A 16242-nucleotide genomic window follows, 5' to 3' on the forward strand; every position below is an offset into this window, starting at 1 on the left:
GATTGGGCAGGGGGCCAGAGAAAACTACGGAGTCCGACACAGTTTTGGCAAAACCACACACGGACTCCACCCGTGTCCTGTCCTCTTACCCTGTCCTTCTCAGTGGAGCGGGGTCCATGATCACAAATTGGGTATCAAAGACTCCATTGTTCTCAAGAGTGAAGCTCTGGCTTTTCTTGCAGCCATAGACCAAAGGACCAAAGTTGATGCCACATGCAGGTGTGATGTTGCACCTAAAAAAGGTCCACACAGGAAATACGTCAACGCTTAGATGGATTCTCAGGACAACCTCTGATGCGTGAGAGCTGCGATGACACATTAAGACACACATTTAAATAACTAGGAAGCAAAACATGAAGTAACTTTGTTATATAATCATAGACGAGAACAAATAGAGAGTACTCTATTACTCTCTATTTGAGAGTACAAATGCTCGAAACAGTATGAATCACAGCCTTACCTGGCGAAGACAGATGTGACGGAAACCTTGATGCATAATTTGGCTATGATTTCTCCTCCTTTTCCAATGCTATAATCAATCACCTGCAAGAGTAAACCCAATACTCACTTGGGTTTGGTAACTTAGCAGTACTTTCACTTTTAATTGATGGTAAATAGAAGACCATTTGCTTTGTGTTCAGACTTCAAGCATGACTGAGCGTCCCCGTCGTGAACAAAGAGCAGATTGGGAGCACCTACTTTCACACATTTTAATGGACACATACGTTTTACTGTGGTTGTTTTTGCTCGGTATTTATTTTTATTTTTCATTCTGAACCAACCTGGCAAAGCAAAACTGGCTCCTCACTGATCAGGACTTCCGCATTGGGTCTGCAGAGGATCTGTACTGTTGTGGGCCTCTCATGGGGCATTAAAGTCCCACTCTGAGGGTACACGGTGAAGACGGATTCCAGCTTGGGCAGGGTAGGACTGGTATGCTCTAATGTAAACCTCATGGAGAGAAGATATTGAACAGTGAATACATGTACCTTTGCCACTTTCCTTGCAGTAATGTAGAATGAAAGTTAAAATGCAGGAGTTCCAACTCACTTGTAGGCTATTTCATATTTCCCCCTGTTTTTCATCTTGAGAGAGAGTTTGTGTTCTTCAAAGACTTTGATGGTTCCGAAGTCCAGACATCCATCTGACACAGTTAAAAGACAGGACATGTCCTATTGATTCATTATAACGCCAGACCTGCAGTTCTGTGTGCTGTTAGGAAGGTTTCTACCTGGTGAGATGTCCAGAGCTATGTCATAGGCTTCAGCAGACACCTGTATGCTTTCAGTGTGGACAACGCCTAGTATCTCCTCCACATCCGAGACCTGAAATATAACATCAGAACAAGCAGACATTTCACCTTATAAACCAATATGCACAGGAGGTAGGGGGGGAAAGTAGAACCCGGAGAAAACCCACACAGAAAACAACCAAACCCAGAACTTTCTTGGTATGAGGCAACAGCGCTACCCACTGGCGGCACATCAGATAGCGCACAGCAAAAAGGTCCTGGAGTCAAATTCGCCTGGGACATTTGTGTGTGGCATTTGCATGTTCTCCGTGTGGGTTCTCCATTGGTTCCTTCCTCCCTCCACCATAAACATGTGATATACTGTATAGGTGGACTGGTGACTATAAATGGGCATGAATGTGATTGGTTGTTGGTCTTTCATGTGGCCCTGTCGTAGATGCAACTAGTCTGGGGTATAACCTGCGTCCTGCCCAAAGTCAGTTGGGATAAGCTGCAACCCCCCCCGTAACCCGAAACAGGATAAACTATTAAGAAAACCGGTTTTGTGTAAAGGTTAGTCTGGGCAGAAATGCAGGTTTTTTATTTTATTCAGCTTACAAGATATCAACAATATCATAAAAGGTGCTCTGAATGTAATCAGTTTTTACCTCTAATATTAGTATTGGCGGTAAAGTTGGGCCAAGAATAATGTTAATATTTACTGATAGCAAAAAGAAAAATATTAAATCAGAGATACTGCAGAAATGTACAATCAGCATTGCTAATTGTACACAATCAGACTGGCACACAGTCATCTATTGGAGGCAAGACCAAATCAGTAATTCAAGGCCAACACTTAGAATAAAAGTAATCTGTACTTTTGTTAACTCTTCTCTGAGTGTCTCACTGCCTGTTGCAGTCCTACCAAGTTCCAAGTACTTATAACTTGCAAAACACAAAGCAGCATTTGTTCCAAATCAGTACTCTAAACATCTTAAACATTGGAAATATGATTTTTTCAAAAGGTTCTTTAGACCCTTGTCTTTTTTCCCTAAATCCGAGGAAGAATATAAAAAAATCCTTCTGCTCTGGCTTGGTGGCCTGAATGAAAAGCTCTCTGGACTCTTTCTCTCTCCTTGTATTGTGGAAATAAATAAATACCATATCGTGTTTTAATGATACCCTATTAATTATTAACAAATAGCATACAGTGTTTTAATGGCACCACATTTTATGTCGCTTGCTCGCAAGTAGCATCAGAAGCTTTTTGGATTAGAGGTGAGACATCTGCAACCAAACTAGAACAAGTCCAGTTGATGCGCTTGATTTACCTTGAGCTGGACCTACACAGGCGTGTACTCGTATAGTTCTGCCCTACCTCCAGACGCAGCATCTTCTTAATGTGGAGTGGCCTCCTGCCACTGAAGTGCAGTGTAAGGTGGAAAGAGGAGTTAGACAGGATGATGCCTTGATCCTGTGGAACACTGAACTCATCACCCAACTCCTCCAGACCACGCAGTCTCCAAAATACTGGCAAAGCAGTCTTATTATGTAATACAACACCCCGGCTTTCCCGTCTGCAGAGGAGGAAGAAAGGGGACAGAACAATTTATGTACAGTGGTGTAATTTTAACACGCTGTTAAATTGTCTTCCCCGGTTTAGTCTTTTTTAGTTATTATCATGATTATTGTTACCTGTGCAGCAAAATCCTGTCAAAGTGCAAGTCCTTGGCTTCCAGCTGCAGCTCTGGTCGAACGCCCCAGCAGGACAGATCAATTCGAACGAGCTCTGGATTGTCCTTGATGGAGCAAACGACACTGTCCTTCATTTGTCCCGGACTGGTTGGATAGGCCCACACAGTCAACTCCTGGTAGGACGGGGGATCATGAATGAAGTTTGTATTTTGGTCACACATTAGCAGTATTCATCTGCCACCTTTACAGCACCTGCTTCTCATCAGGATCGAGAGTCATGGCTGGTGGGTCGAGCAGATATGTGCTCGCCTGGACATCATGCTGGAACTGGAACTGGACCTGGACCTCGTGACCTGAACTGTTATGTATCACCAGTTTCTCGGAATTCTCGGGGTACCTATTTTCCTTGTATCTACATGAAGACAAAGACAAGATTTTTCTTCAGCCTTTTCGCTTGCTATGGGCAGAGGCAGGGTACACCCCGGACACATTGCCAGCACATCACAGGGCCACACACACAGACAGACAACCGATCACGCACACACTCGCACGAAAGACAATTTTGGGGGTAGCCAATTCACTAAAATTGCATGTTTTTGGTGGTGGGAGGAAACCGGAGAACCCGGAAAAACCCACGCGAACAAAGGAAGAACATACAAACGCCTCACAGAGGCGACAGCGCTAACCACTCCGCCATCCTATGAAATCTTTAAATACATAAACTGATAAAAACAAACCTGCCATCACTTTGCCTCTCACCTGTCTCTGTTCTTGCCACAGATTAAGGGTCCAAACTCAAAGTATCCCGGCTTGATCACATAAGTCTTTTGGATTCCTTCTTTCATCTGAGGTACCTTCTTACTCAGGGTAAATAGAGTCCTGGTGGGACAGATAAGACGACATTACGACTGACTGGCTGGCAGACACGACTATTTGTATTTGGCTGACTGCTGTCTGTCACTGCTTCGTGGACGATTTGTCGAAGTCAACAGAGAAAACAAGCTGGTTTTTAAAATATATTCAAAAACTGTGTTTGCAATCGTCACACTGATAAATATACCACATTTCCTTCCTTTTGATGCATTTTCCAAAAGATAATAGATAGATTTGTAGATTCGATATGGACAATGGAGCTGGAAATGGCTGAAATCGTGGTGTATTGACTTCTGACTGGGCCTGTAGCTGTAACAACTTGTTTTGTCTCAGTCTTTTCTTCAGCTTTGTCTCACAGCATCATGTTGTACTGTAGACCGTGGCGACTGACCTGTAGTCTGTGCTGATGGAGGGATAGATGCATATTCCTCTGCAGAGCAGTTGGTAGCTTCTCTGCGTCCCCAGCATCTCGAAGTTGTAGGCTTGTTCAAATATCCCTGGGGACTCCGAGTAGAACCAGACCTTCAGAAGCACCTCCCCGGCAGCTGGTACAACCCATCGGAATGTCCTCAGGCTGCACACAAAAAAACACATTTAATGAATTAACAATCGGAGGTGACACCAAGTTCAATCTGTCGCTGTGCCTCTGTGAGTCCTCTCTTGCCTCTGGCTGCGTTTCAGCTCTAACGCCATCTGCTGTTGGTGCTGTTGTGTTTCTTCAGTGAGGTCAGTCGTCGAGGAGGTCTGCGACAGCGTTCGTCTCTTGCTCCTCTGACTCTTTCTGCCTTTTTTCCCCTGGCCCTTCGTAGCGGTGCTTTCCTTAACCGTGCCCTTGCTGATATGGTCAGAATGTGTGGCTGCTTCTTCCTCCTTTAGTGTGCACAAAGACAAACACGTTGTGATAAGTCATCACTTTATACCTCAGAAAGATCCTCAGGTCTGTGTGATCATGATTAAGATGAGGGTTAATGTGTATTACATGGCAGGTGAGCTAATTGTCCTTCAGACTGAGACTACGTTTCCTGTAAATCCTTCTGACTGGCCAAGGGGCATGAGCCTGACTTACCGGTACATTTGTGCTTGTGTTTCTATCTGTGAAAACGTGGGCGGATTCCCTTTACCTTTAGAATGGAGGTTTGCACATCTTCTGGATCGTTCACCTCGTCCCCCTGTTCCTCCGGACTGGAGGGAACCAGGAAGGTGAAGCAGTCACATGTCAGTTTGGTGTTAGTTTGCTGTCTGGTTTGTGGGAAAGGAACCACAGAGAAAAAGACAGGAGGTGGAATGGATGGGCCACTGGATCCCAACCCCAAATGATCCAGCACCTAAAACCCAATGGAGAGAAGGAAACGGTTTAGACAGCGATGATGAAGAAGGCTTGCTACTAGAAATAAATCAGACGAATTAAGCAAGTCTTACCTCATCCAGCGATGGCAGGCCGCGCTTTAACACCTCCGTGGCACTCGGATCGTCTTTCTTTGTGGCATCCAGCACAATGTGAGGGACCATGTCCCGTGGAGACACCATGTCTGCTGTCTTGTCTGCCTCAACTGGTGCTGCCCTCTGATTGGGCATTGGAGATACGTTCTTGCCACTGGTTTTCTTGCTCTTCTTGCCAACCGGAGTCTGCGTAGTTAAAATGGGATTACATTGATGTGCTTCACATCCAGATAATATTAGTTTGATGCAAATGTAAAAGAAAATATAACTTTGGAGGCATTTAAAATATTAACAAGCAACTACAATCAATAGCTACAACATCACATACATTTCCACAGCCTCAAAATCACACACACAAATAGAACAGCAAACAGCAAGGCTCTTACCTTGTTAAGTTTCACTCTGATTGTAGATACAGTTTGTGCAACAATACTATCAAAATAATACAGCTATAGTTTAGGATGACTGAATGCAACGTTTACCATTAAAATTCTGTCAGGAAATAAAAATGATGACTGATTTTCTGGCAACATGGTTGCACAGTAGATAGCGCTGTTGCCTCACAACAAAGAAGGGACCGAACCACCAAGGCATTCAGACTAGCATTAGCATTTCCTTTATGAATGCTAATGCTCCCCGGCAGTCGTGAAACCTACAATCATGCATAAACCTGTCTGTCTCGGAGGACAGATGTTCTACTTTGTAATATGAGGTAATACTGTGTGGATCGAGGGCATTTTTGCCAACATGGTAAAATAGGTGTACATGTATAACACGTGGCACTCTCACTAGTCCTAATTGTCATATTCTGTATTTGTTCTCATCCTGCCTTAATATTTGACATAATAGTCACTTGTAAGTTTCTGTTCTTGATCTGGACATGCTGGTCTACAGGTCATGCACATAATGCAAACCAAAAGTTAGTTTTATTAGGAAAAACGGCTCATACTGAAAATGTAAATGATGTGGACAATGGCCGGAGGCAGAGAACAGGCCCATTTTGTCAAATGATATATATATATATATCAGCAACAGCAACCAAACTCACCAGTTTTCCAGCTGAGGCATTATCTAATGCTTGTGGGGCTTCTTCATTAGGCAGTGGGACCAGTAACAACCCCTGGGCTCGGTCCCAGTGCTCCAGAATGTGCTGCACCTGTTCCTGAGTCTGTTCATATGCCGTGAACTGGGCCAGATGTTTGTCCACAGTCGCCTGGATTAGGGAACAAAGATGGAACAGAAGCAGTAATGTCTCACATTAAGGACATTGTCACAAATGTGGGAATCAGCTTTGAATCTTGGCTCCAACTGTCCACGTGTCCGTGGACGAGACACTGAACCCTAAATTACTCCCGGTGGGCCTTCCATGGCAGCAGTCCTTCACTGCTGTGTGAATGGGTGAACTGCAAAGCGCTTTGGGCACCATGAAGGCGTAGAATAGTGCTATATAAATGCAGCCCATCTACCATTTAAAAGTGACACAAATATTGCAGTTTATTTGTCAACTGGAGACGATGAGATTCATTCATTGCTGCAACACCACCGTCGAGTCTGTGCTGGACTATGGCGCTGATCGGTACACGACATCCACACAGGGGACACGGTCAATTATGGAGCACAAAGACTCATTACAGCCTTTAAAGCACAGAGCACAAATCATTTAGTAGTAGAATATCTACCTGCAAGGAGAATCATTTCTCACTGTATGTCAGACTTTAATATCTGCACTGTTCACCTGTAGCTCTAAACACTGACTCTTAATTATGAGACTGTTCTTGGTGTCCTACCATCTTATCTCCAGATTTGATGGATTTAAATGGGCACAAGAAGTATCGTCTTTTACTTATGTCCGTGCTGAATCCTAAAAACCATACGTCTTTAGTTGTGCTGCTCTTGTTGCAGCCACGTCTAACAAGAGCTCCTACCAATCCCCCCCCCAGCAAATGAGTCTGTGCGAGTCTGATTTACCTCTCGCAGGTTGAGACATTCAGCCCCGTTTGAATATCTTCATTGCTTAGAGAAAAGGAAGCGTTCCCCCAGCATGAGGGATGTTGTAGGTCTTACCATTCCGTACTTTGAGCTTACATTCTATGCTATTATTAACGCGCTCCCCAGATCCTTCCTAACGAATAAATGCTGAAATACAAAGTGAATTTGGTTTGTGGGTTAGCAGCAAACATACTTTCTCTTCATCTAGCTTGTCTTTGGGTTGAGGAGACTCTTCTCTCTGCTTTTGTAAATCTCCAGTCCTTTTGCTGTGATGAACTGTAGCACAAAGATAAATTATATGTCAACAACTAACAATAAAGTATATGTGATATCATATACTGTATACTAGTATTACCATTTCCTGATGCTATCATACAAGTATACCTTCATTTGAACTATGTTGCTCCCTATTGTCCACTAGTGACTCTTTAGAGTCCGTGAGGGAAGATGTCCTCAATGCCTCTGTTGACTGGAGAGACACAATGAAACAATACACTTGCTGAGAATAAATTGTGTTCATGCTTGTTAATAGGAGATCTTGTGTCCAGTAATACCTCGACACACGATCACTCCAACATACAAGCGTTCTGAGATACGAGCCAGCTCGGAAGCGAGTATAAGGATGGCAGTGAGAAGAAAAAAAACGCATGATGATGATGATGGAGATGAAGTATGAAATGATCCCCATCACCCAATTCAAGTGACCTCTGGATAAACACAATAGATCTGTGGGTTGCTGCGTAGCACAGGCTGGGATCTGATCAGCCCTGTTCAGGTTTCCTAGGTGACGTTGTATGATATTTGAAGGACCCAAAGACAATACTGCTCAAGATGTGCTCCAAAGTAGCGTTCAAAGAGGTGTTGAGGTGCAGACCTGCTTGCTCTCCAGGAAACTCTTCTTCTTTGACGCTTCTTTACCATCCTTCTTTCCACCCTTTTTGTTCTTCTTCAGTTCTTCTTCTTTCAATTTCATCATCTCCTGGTGGTGCCTCATTTCATCTTGCTGTTTCTTAATTCTCTCCAGGTCCCTTACACACAGATGCAGAAATACACACGAGGACACGTCCACAGGTTTTCTTTGAACAATCTCAGGCTTCCAGACCATTTGTCATTAGATGCATAAATATTTGCTGTCTGCAATATTATGGAAATTGACTAATGACACCCATGTAGTTCAGCGGTTTAAAACTCAAGTAGTAACATCTCTTGGTACGTCCCTTATAATTTCTCATTTTTTGGTAGCTGAATATAATTTGAAACAAGCTTGAACAAGCATGGTGATAGTGATGTGGAACTGACAGGCAGGTGAAGCAGATTATGCCTTTGATGTTTTTAACCCAAGCCCGAGCTCTTTGACGAGTTGAGTCACTGGACTGGGGTTTGGTTATGAGAGCGAGTGGAAGCAGTTCAGAAACCGGTGCCAGAGAGAGAAAGTTCATTACAACAGGTGATCGGTGTTGTGTTAGTTGTTCTCTCGCTCCCTGGTGTAAACAGAGCTGCCTTGCAGTGGAAGGCAGCATCCTTTCTGAATGTTTCTGTTCAGTACTATGTTTTATTGTTATATATAATATAAACGTGTTTGCCTCTTTAACCTGGTCTCATGTTAGACATGGAACGTTTGTCAATGGACAACACTACTCTAGTTGAGAAAGGAATACCTATGAAAGGTATTTCAAAACAAGTGACGGAGCAAAAGCAAGCAATCTAATTCTCTTGTATGCATCGTCTCTGCCCGTTACATCACAGACTAAAATGAGCCGGAACATTTTTACATTGTGGGCCTTCAGCTTCACTCAGGTTCACCTGCTGTAGCTTTAAGAGTTTAACACTCCCAATAAAAGTTATTACCTGAGTTTCTGCTGTTTCTCTCTGTGTTGCTGAATAATACGGCCCTTCTCCTCATCTGGCAGAGCATCATATTCCTCCTCATCCAGCTCCTGAAGCCATTGCTCCTTTCGCTCAGCTTTCTCTTTCTCCAAAGCCTCTGAAGGACAAACACAGAGCGATGGTGCTCAGTGCTATTAACCTTACTGCTCAGAGATGGTGAAGACTTGCTCTGTTTGACCTCTGTGCTCTACACTCTCACAGAATAAGAATGTGTGCATATTTTACCCTCAGCTTCCCTCTGCTTTCTCTCGCGTTCCTTCAGGGCAGCGTATGAGTCGTACACGTTGACAACGTAGATGTGTCTGCGATTCTTAAGGGCCTTGAGAAGAACTTGGAGCGTACTTGCTGCTGATTGAGTGTACAAAGAGTCCAGGCCATCAATCACGAAGCAACGGTGGCAGTCACCCGCCTGTTGTCATGGCAGCAGCACCGACAGCAAGACGACGGAGACAACAAACAAAAGAAAAACACAGTTAGAGATGTGAAATCTGACAGTTTCAAAGAGTAGCTAGAATCTAATTGTCTGATTTTGTGAGCGCTACTATAAACGCTGACTGCGTTTATCACCTCACCTGAAATCTTTCTGCCAGGATATCAACCAGTAGCTGTTCAGGCAAGAGGTGGCTGAGTGCAGTCACATCTCCTCCCTGAAGGAAAATCACAACAGAGGAAATCATAACTAAATATGTGTTCAGTGTTCAAAAGAATCCAGATTCAAGAGACATCTGGCTTTAAAAACCTGATAAAAACGACAATATTTACCAGCCAAACATGATGCTAAAACCACCACAGCCAAACATGATGCTAAAACCACCACGGCCAAACATGATGCTAAAACCACCACAGCACCAGAGGAATAGAGAAACGTTACCAGGGAAACGTTGGAAGCTGTGCTTTCAGGCTCCTGAGGAGAATGTGACTCGTTTCTGCCGTCCTCACTGGATTGTCCACCAACTTCCAGCGGAGCTGGATCTGAAGTGTTGGCGCCTGCTGCAGGTCCTGGATCAGGATGTCAACACGTTCACTTTCATTCTACCTTTATTTAACCAGGGAGGTTCATTGAGAACTAATTCTCATTGGCAATAACAACCTGGAGCTAAGTGGTGTGTATTTGGTGGTGGGAGGAAGCCGGAGAACCCAGAAAGAACCCACGCAGAGACGGGGAGAACATGCAAACCCCTCACAGAACGACTCAAAGTCACATTTGAACCTGCAACCTTCTTGCTGTGAGGCAACAGCGCTATCCACTTCTGCTGTAACGAGGGGTCTGAATGGAATGGACTGGCTTTTGGAGCAGGCCTCATGCAGGATTCTGCAGGATTCGGCTTAATATCTCATCCAAAGAGGCTGATGTTGGGTGAACAGAATCTGCAGAGCATATACGGACTCTACTTACCAGCCTCTGCGGTCCTCTTCTCGTCGTACTGCTTAGCAGCACAGCTATAGAGTTTTCTTGCAGACAAGCTAACAGCTGAAGTGCCATTTAACAGCACGTTTGCAATCACAGCATCAACACTCAGGCACGAGCCTCCATAGTGACGAGCCAGAGCAGCTGCTCTGTCGCTCTTATCTGGAACATAGAGAACAACAAGAGACATTTCAGACACACATAATAAATCTCTATGTTAATATGTTTTATACGCTCAGTCTTCAAGTATTTGTTCAGGATTTGATGTCATAATCCACTCGTTTCAGTTGTTTCACCTGACAGTGGTGCTCCATATAAAATAACAGCAATGCCTCTGCGTTCACGTGCGCTCAGACCCTCAGGGGACGGGTCAGCGCAGATGTGGCGGGCAAGCGATCTGGAGACAGGGGTCATCTCCAGCTGCCCCAGTCTGCCACCCTGGGACAGCTTTGAAATCACTGAATATACAAGATAAACGCATTAGTGTGGAAGAGTTCAGAGGAACAGTAATATAAATGACCTCTGGGGATAGACCTCTGCCCCCCCAAGACTCCTGCCCTCAAAACATGCACCTCTTTGGCCTCATTCAAAAGGCCCTAAAAATTCACCTTTCAGGGGGGCAGAAACGGAGATAGTCATCACGACTCTCCCCGGATCAATCCCCCCCCCCCCCCCCCCTTTTTTTTTGTCCACCTACGTTGTACATAGTATGTGTCTTTTTAATTTATTGTTATTTTGCATGTCGATGATTTATGTACGAAGGACTTTATACGGAAACAAGACCGCAAAGGATTTTTTAAAATGCCCCTCTGAGACAGGATGTTTGACTGTACTTGTACTGTAATACATACTACTGTTTGACTGTAATACATGCTGCTGTTTGACTGTACTTGTACTCTAACATTCTATCTAATAAATATATTCATCATGGTGAAGGACATTTGCCCGTTGTAAGTCGAGTTCTGCTTCTGTAATGGTTCTACCCACATAAATGCGCTGCTTCCACACTTGTCGGCTGCATCCCTTCCTGCCTGCCGTGGGTTCGGTGGGCATCAGGTTTGTCACCCATCTCGACTTCTTTGTCACTCAATCCCACGTTCAGCTCTGCTGCAGAAACGTAGAAGAGATCTAAGCAGTTACGCACAGAGAATGTGGACGCTCACAGGCATACGATTAAATCCCATCTACCATCATCTTTCAGCCGGGCGTGGCCGTCCTTGTAGTTTTCCAGCAGTTCTTTGGGAAGACTTTCCCCAGCAGCCCTGGGAGGCAGCAGCAATTTGTTTTTCTCATCATATCCCTGGATCAGCTGCAGAATCTGGATGGGAGGAGAATACTGGTCTGACAAATGCTTTATGTTATGCACTTATTGGCTGCTTTTGCAGCTGTATATTACAAAAATAAATTAATTAGTGACATCATTCCAGAGCAAAAGCACCCTTTCTTCCTCAAGATACTGCGTGTCCAGCTCCAGCGAGTAGAACTCAATGGGGAAGGAGCAGGGGTTGCTGATGGTGACCTGAGCTTCCACCTCAGTGCTGACAGGAAGGCAGGGCCCCAGCTCCAGTACAGATGTGCTGAACTCCAGTTGTGGCTCCTCCCCCTGGCCCTGGACCATTAGGAACACCTGCTGGTTGCTCTCAGCCACACTTAACACCAGCCGTCTTCCGTAAGCATGCTGCAAAGACAGTTCCACATAAACCCTGCTGCGAATGCTACTCTGCATTGTGTAGAACTTGACTTACCCCCTCAGTGGGGCTGAACCTTATTTGGACATTGACTCGTTGACTAGGGGACAGCATCCCAGAGATGGGGCTCGTCTCAAACACCACTGGAGGTGGTTGTTGCCGTCGCAACACCTTTTTACGCTGGTGGAGAGGCAGGAACTTATCGATCTGAGGGAAAAGATCATCACCTTCCTGCAGTTATGCCTGCATTTGTCTCTTTTCTTAGTATTCGTAAAACTTGATTTCCCTCCAACTAAAGATGACAGATACCACGTGCCTTTAGTTATGGCTACAATATTCAAACACTTTGTTGGAAGAGTTCATTGACATCGTTTTGGTGAGAGGATATGTACCTTGACAGGTTTCACCTCCTCAGCGATGCTCCAGTAGCAGGGCACGGGCGCCTGATTAAACAGTTGGACTGTCCTAATCTGAAGGCAGAGATTATAGAACGCAAGTCTTAAAAGGTTGTCAACAATAACCGGAGTGTATTCTCTTGTGTGTTCAGCTGAAAGCAGATGGATGATATTTTAGTTTAATTCAGTTTAGGAAGAGAAATCTTCGGAAATGATGGACTTGAGCTGATCGAAGACAAGCAGGTTTAAGAGAGCGGCATGTCCCTTCTCAGCAGTGTTACGGTGTATCCAGCATGTGTGTTGCCATTACTTTAATACACTGCTAAATATGGGTAACAATAAAATAAATGTTGGTAACGTTTGCGGCCTTTGTGAGGCTTCGTAACCGCGTCGTGTCATTCCGTGTTGTCGTTGGAGTACCTGACACATTCCACACGGCACAATGTCAAACTGCAGTGTGTCCGTGGAAACAGTGACCGTCGGTGCAGTGACCACTGCACACATCCGTACCTGGACCACTGGACCATGGAGGATCTGTAAACGCAAAGAAAACGCTCTCAAGAATATAGAATCAGCAATAGTGGCGGTGTTCGTGCAAACGGACATGTCTGTGTATTCGTCCAGCGTGTAATCAGAATGATGATGCAATCAATGGGACTCTGGCTGGTCTAAACCTGAGTGATGTCACAATCTTACAATAGTGCATCCACCATTTGGCAGAAACTGAAGCACAGACGGACTTTTGGTCGTCTACAACTGGCTGTGTCTCAGATTCTGTCCTGGAGTTTTACCAAACACCAACAGAGCCACATAGCAGCTGAAACACGACACACACACACACACACACACACACGTGTCTGCAAATGTGTGCAGGCGACCCAGCAGCCCGTTTATGATCTATGTTCATGTAGTCAAGAACACAGATCTACTGGTTCCAGGTTCATGCTCATAGGATTCTCTCTATATGGTTTGTAGCAGTCATGGATGAATCCTGCAGAGCATTCAGGCAGCCCAAGATAAGGAGAGCACCACATACCCAAAAGGTCCCCAGATGTTTGACTGATGTTCATTCATGTGTACCTGTAGTGGCATGACAACACTTATGTCTCCATTCCACAGGCTGGCTTCAGTGGGATCAAATTTAACCGAGAACATCTGCGTCTCACCGCAGGGCAGATGTTTCACTCTCTCAAGTTCTACACTTAAACCTATAGAGAAGCAACAACATAAAGTCAATCAATACCTGTTGATTGTGAAGCTGCTTCCAAGATGTTATGGTTAAAGAGACAGATAAGGCAGATCTTGGCTGCAGCTTCACTCTTGTTAAAGCTTGGCAAGAAATCAGAAGAGTGTATTTCAAAAAAAGTCAAAATATTTCTTGAATGAAATGATCTCGTTTTCTGAAATGAGGATAGTTAACAATTTTGCAGTCTTCAACAAAGAAACAAAGATGTGGGAAAGTACAGTAATGCAATGATTTACCTGTGCCAGCCAGAGGTTTGAGATTAGCTTTGAAGGACACAGCCACCGACCCAGTATTAGTGACTTCTACAGAGTGAGAGAGGACTTGGTCTGGGATCACATGACCAAAATCCAAAACATACTCTGGAAGCTCAAACCTGGAGGAGCAGAAAGAAGAGGTGGATACACACATCAGACGGAAGAACGCTACACACACGTCCCACCAAAGTCCTGCCAAGTCCTGCTTTACCAACAAAAGGATTTTGGTCAGTGACGCAGTATTTGGCAAAATGTCAAATGTATTCATTCGTTGTCCGTTATCGGGTCGCGGGTCAAGCTGGAGTCATGTCAATGGGCGAGAGGCAGGGTACACCCTGGATAAGCCGCCAGTTCATCGCAGAGAGACAGACAATCAGCCACACACACACTCACGGGCAAGTTAGTGTCACCAATCTGCCTACGCTAGCATGTGGGAGGAACCCGGAGGAACCCGCAGAAGAAAGGCCACAAGTCGGATTCAAACCCTCAACCTCCTTGCTGTGAGGCAGCAGCGCTTACCACTGCGCCACATGTCAAATTATAATATAGAAATATAATATTGCAATATGTCAGTTTTATGATAAAGAAAGGACTCTGATGATCCTTTCTGATCAGATTAATTGATTAATTTACAAAACTATGTGGTCGTTAAATTATGTGACCAGAAAAGTTATTTAAGTGTTAGCTTTACTTTGAGTTTAATGTTCCTTTGCCTCAACACTTCATAGAGGTCGCGGTGATGCTGGAGCCTCGCCCAGCTGACGACGGGATACCTTAATTACATTCTTTATACCACCGTTTGCTGTCCACATTTGTGGAAATTAAACAAGGACTCATAATATGGTCTGAGCAAAAGCTATAAAAATACAAATGAACCAATGCATAAATCCAAACAGCTACAGTGTTTGCTGATGCAGCAAATGGCAGTCTGAATGGCAAGAACAATAAGAATGCTGAAGGGTTTCTCCTGCTTTTCACTAAACATGTGAGAGACTGGACCATCTGGTGTGTGTGTGTGTGTGTGTGTGTGTGTGTGTGTGTCTTTAAGCATACTTGCTGAGTTTCCACCACTTTCTGGAGGAATCTCGTGAGTCTCTGAGCTCCAACAGTCTGCCGGTCACAGCACGAGCGTTCTCTTTCACCAACATCTTCTCAACCTCCACGTGAAGCAGCTCTTCAATCTAGAGAAGCAGATATTTTATTGAATTTTATTGAAACCGTGTAGTCAAGAGTTGCAGAAGTAACTAGAAAAGCACTTTGAGAGGACAGACCTCCTCAAAGCACCCCAGTCTCCCCATATGGTCATTTACAACCAAATAATGGCTCTCCATTTATTTTATCCATATTTTTAACCATGAACACATACCATACCTTTATAAATTGGATTCACATTGATATCATTATTAGTTTAGAAGTTATTCACAAAAAGCCACCTTTCAGGAATGGTGGATTCTTCTGGATCTATAGATCCAGAGCTTCTGAAGATACAACAAATCCATTTGTCCACTACTAATTCCACAATGTCTCGGTGAAGGCGGCAGAAACAGAACCTCCTTTGTGGAGAGAGATAATACCGAAAGGGTCCAAAACATCTTCACTTTGTCAGATGAAGCGGTCAGGAAAATGAATGTATGAATGAATGAATGAATGAATGAACCCCTTTGAGCCTTATTAAGGAAGCGGTGGCGGTGCTTCCACCACATGGCCTTCTCCTCTCCAAGTTGAGGAACACAGCCTTGTCTGAGCGTTATGTGAGGACACTTTGACAGATGTTCATTCCATATCCAAGCTAAGTCAGACACAAAGTTTAGGAACAGTTTTTCTGTTCAGTTGTCTGTTCAAGGACACACAAATACAGAAACACTCCCAAAACTGTTCACAATAATGTCATAACTTGCGAGCACATTTTTCTGAGAGCGTGCTAATAAAATATCTTTCTTTCTTGTGTTATTTTTGATACAAGGCTTTCACTGAGTTCACCGATCAGTATTGCTCATTTAAGTCACTTACGGTGAGTGTGCAGTTTGAGTCTGTTGCTGCTCCATCTTTCTCCAAAGCAACTCTGGCTTTATGGACCACATCACGGTAGCACTCCCCTGCTGCAAGACAATTACAGGATCACGCCAGTTCACCTGC

The 16242-nt window shown here is 44.3% G+C and overlaps 1 protein-coding gene across 1 annotated transcript in view; it reads right to left on the reverse strand.

Annotated features, from left to right (window-relative positions):
• Positions 1-16242, reverse strand: part of hydin (HYDIN axonemal central pair apparatus protein) — a 68044-nt gene that overhangs the window by 16627 nt on the left and 35175 nt on the right. Inside the window, 31 exon segments of the mRNA XM_068738988.1 lie at positions 62-233; positions 461-543; positions 783-951; positions 1051-1144; positions 1232-1325; positions 2610-2808; positions 2927-3099; positions 3179-3338; positions 3686-3805; positions 4191-4373; positions 4464-4669; positions 4921-5124; positions 5219-5425; positions 6288-6452; positions 8103-8256; positions 9077-9212; positions 9341-9524; positions 9688-9762; positions 9987-10114; positions 10512-10685; positions 10820-10981; positions 11532-11651; positions 11712-11841; positions 11962-12201; positions 12269-12418; positions 12604-12681; positions 13027-13140; positions 13687-13814; positions 14089-14225; positions 15160-15287; positions 16117-16205. Coding sequence (XP_068595089.1) covers positions 62-233; positions 461-543; positions 783-951; positions 1051-1144; positions 1232-1325; positions 2610-2808; positions 2927-3099; positions 3179-3338; positions 3686-3805; positions 4191-4373; positions 4464-4669; positions 4921-5124; positions 5219-5425; positions 6288-6452; positions 8103-8256; positions 9077-9212; positions 9341-9524; positions 9688-9762; positions 9987-10114; positions 10512-10685; positions 10820-10981; positions 11532-11651; positions 11712-11841; positions 11962-12201; positions 12269-12418; positions 12604-12681; positions 13027-13140; positions 13687-13814; positions 14089-14225; positions 15160-15287; positions 16117-16205 — 4556 coding nt within the window.

Source organism: Brachionichthys hirsutus, chromosome 5 (assembly GCF_040956055.1).
Source record: "Brachionichthys hirsutus isolate HB-005 chromosome 5, CSIRO-AGI_Bhir_v1, whole genome shotgun sequence".
In the NCBI taxonomy this organism is placed as follows: Eukaryota; Metazoa; Chordata; class Actinopteri; order Lophiiformes; family Brachionichthyidae; genus Brachionichthys; species Brachionichthys hirsutus.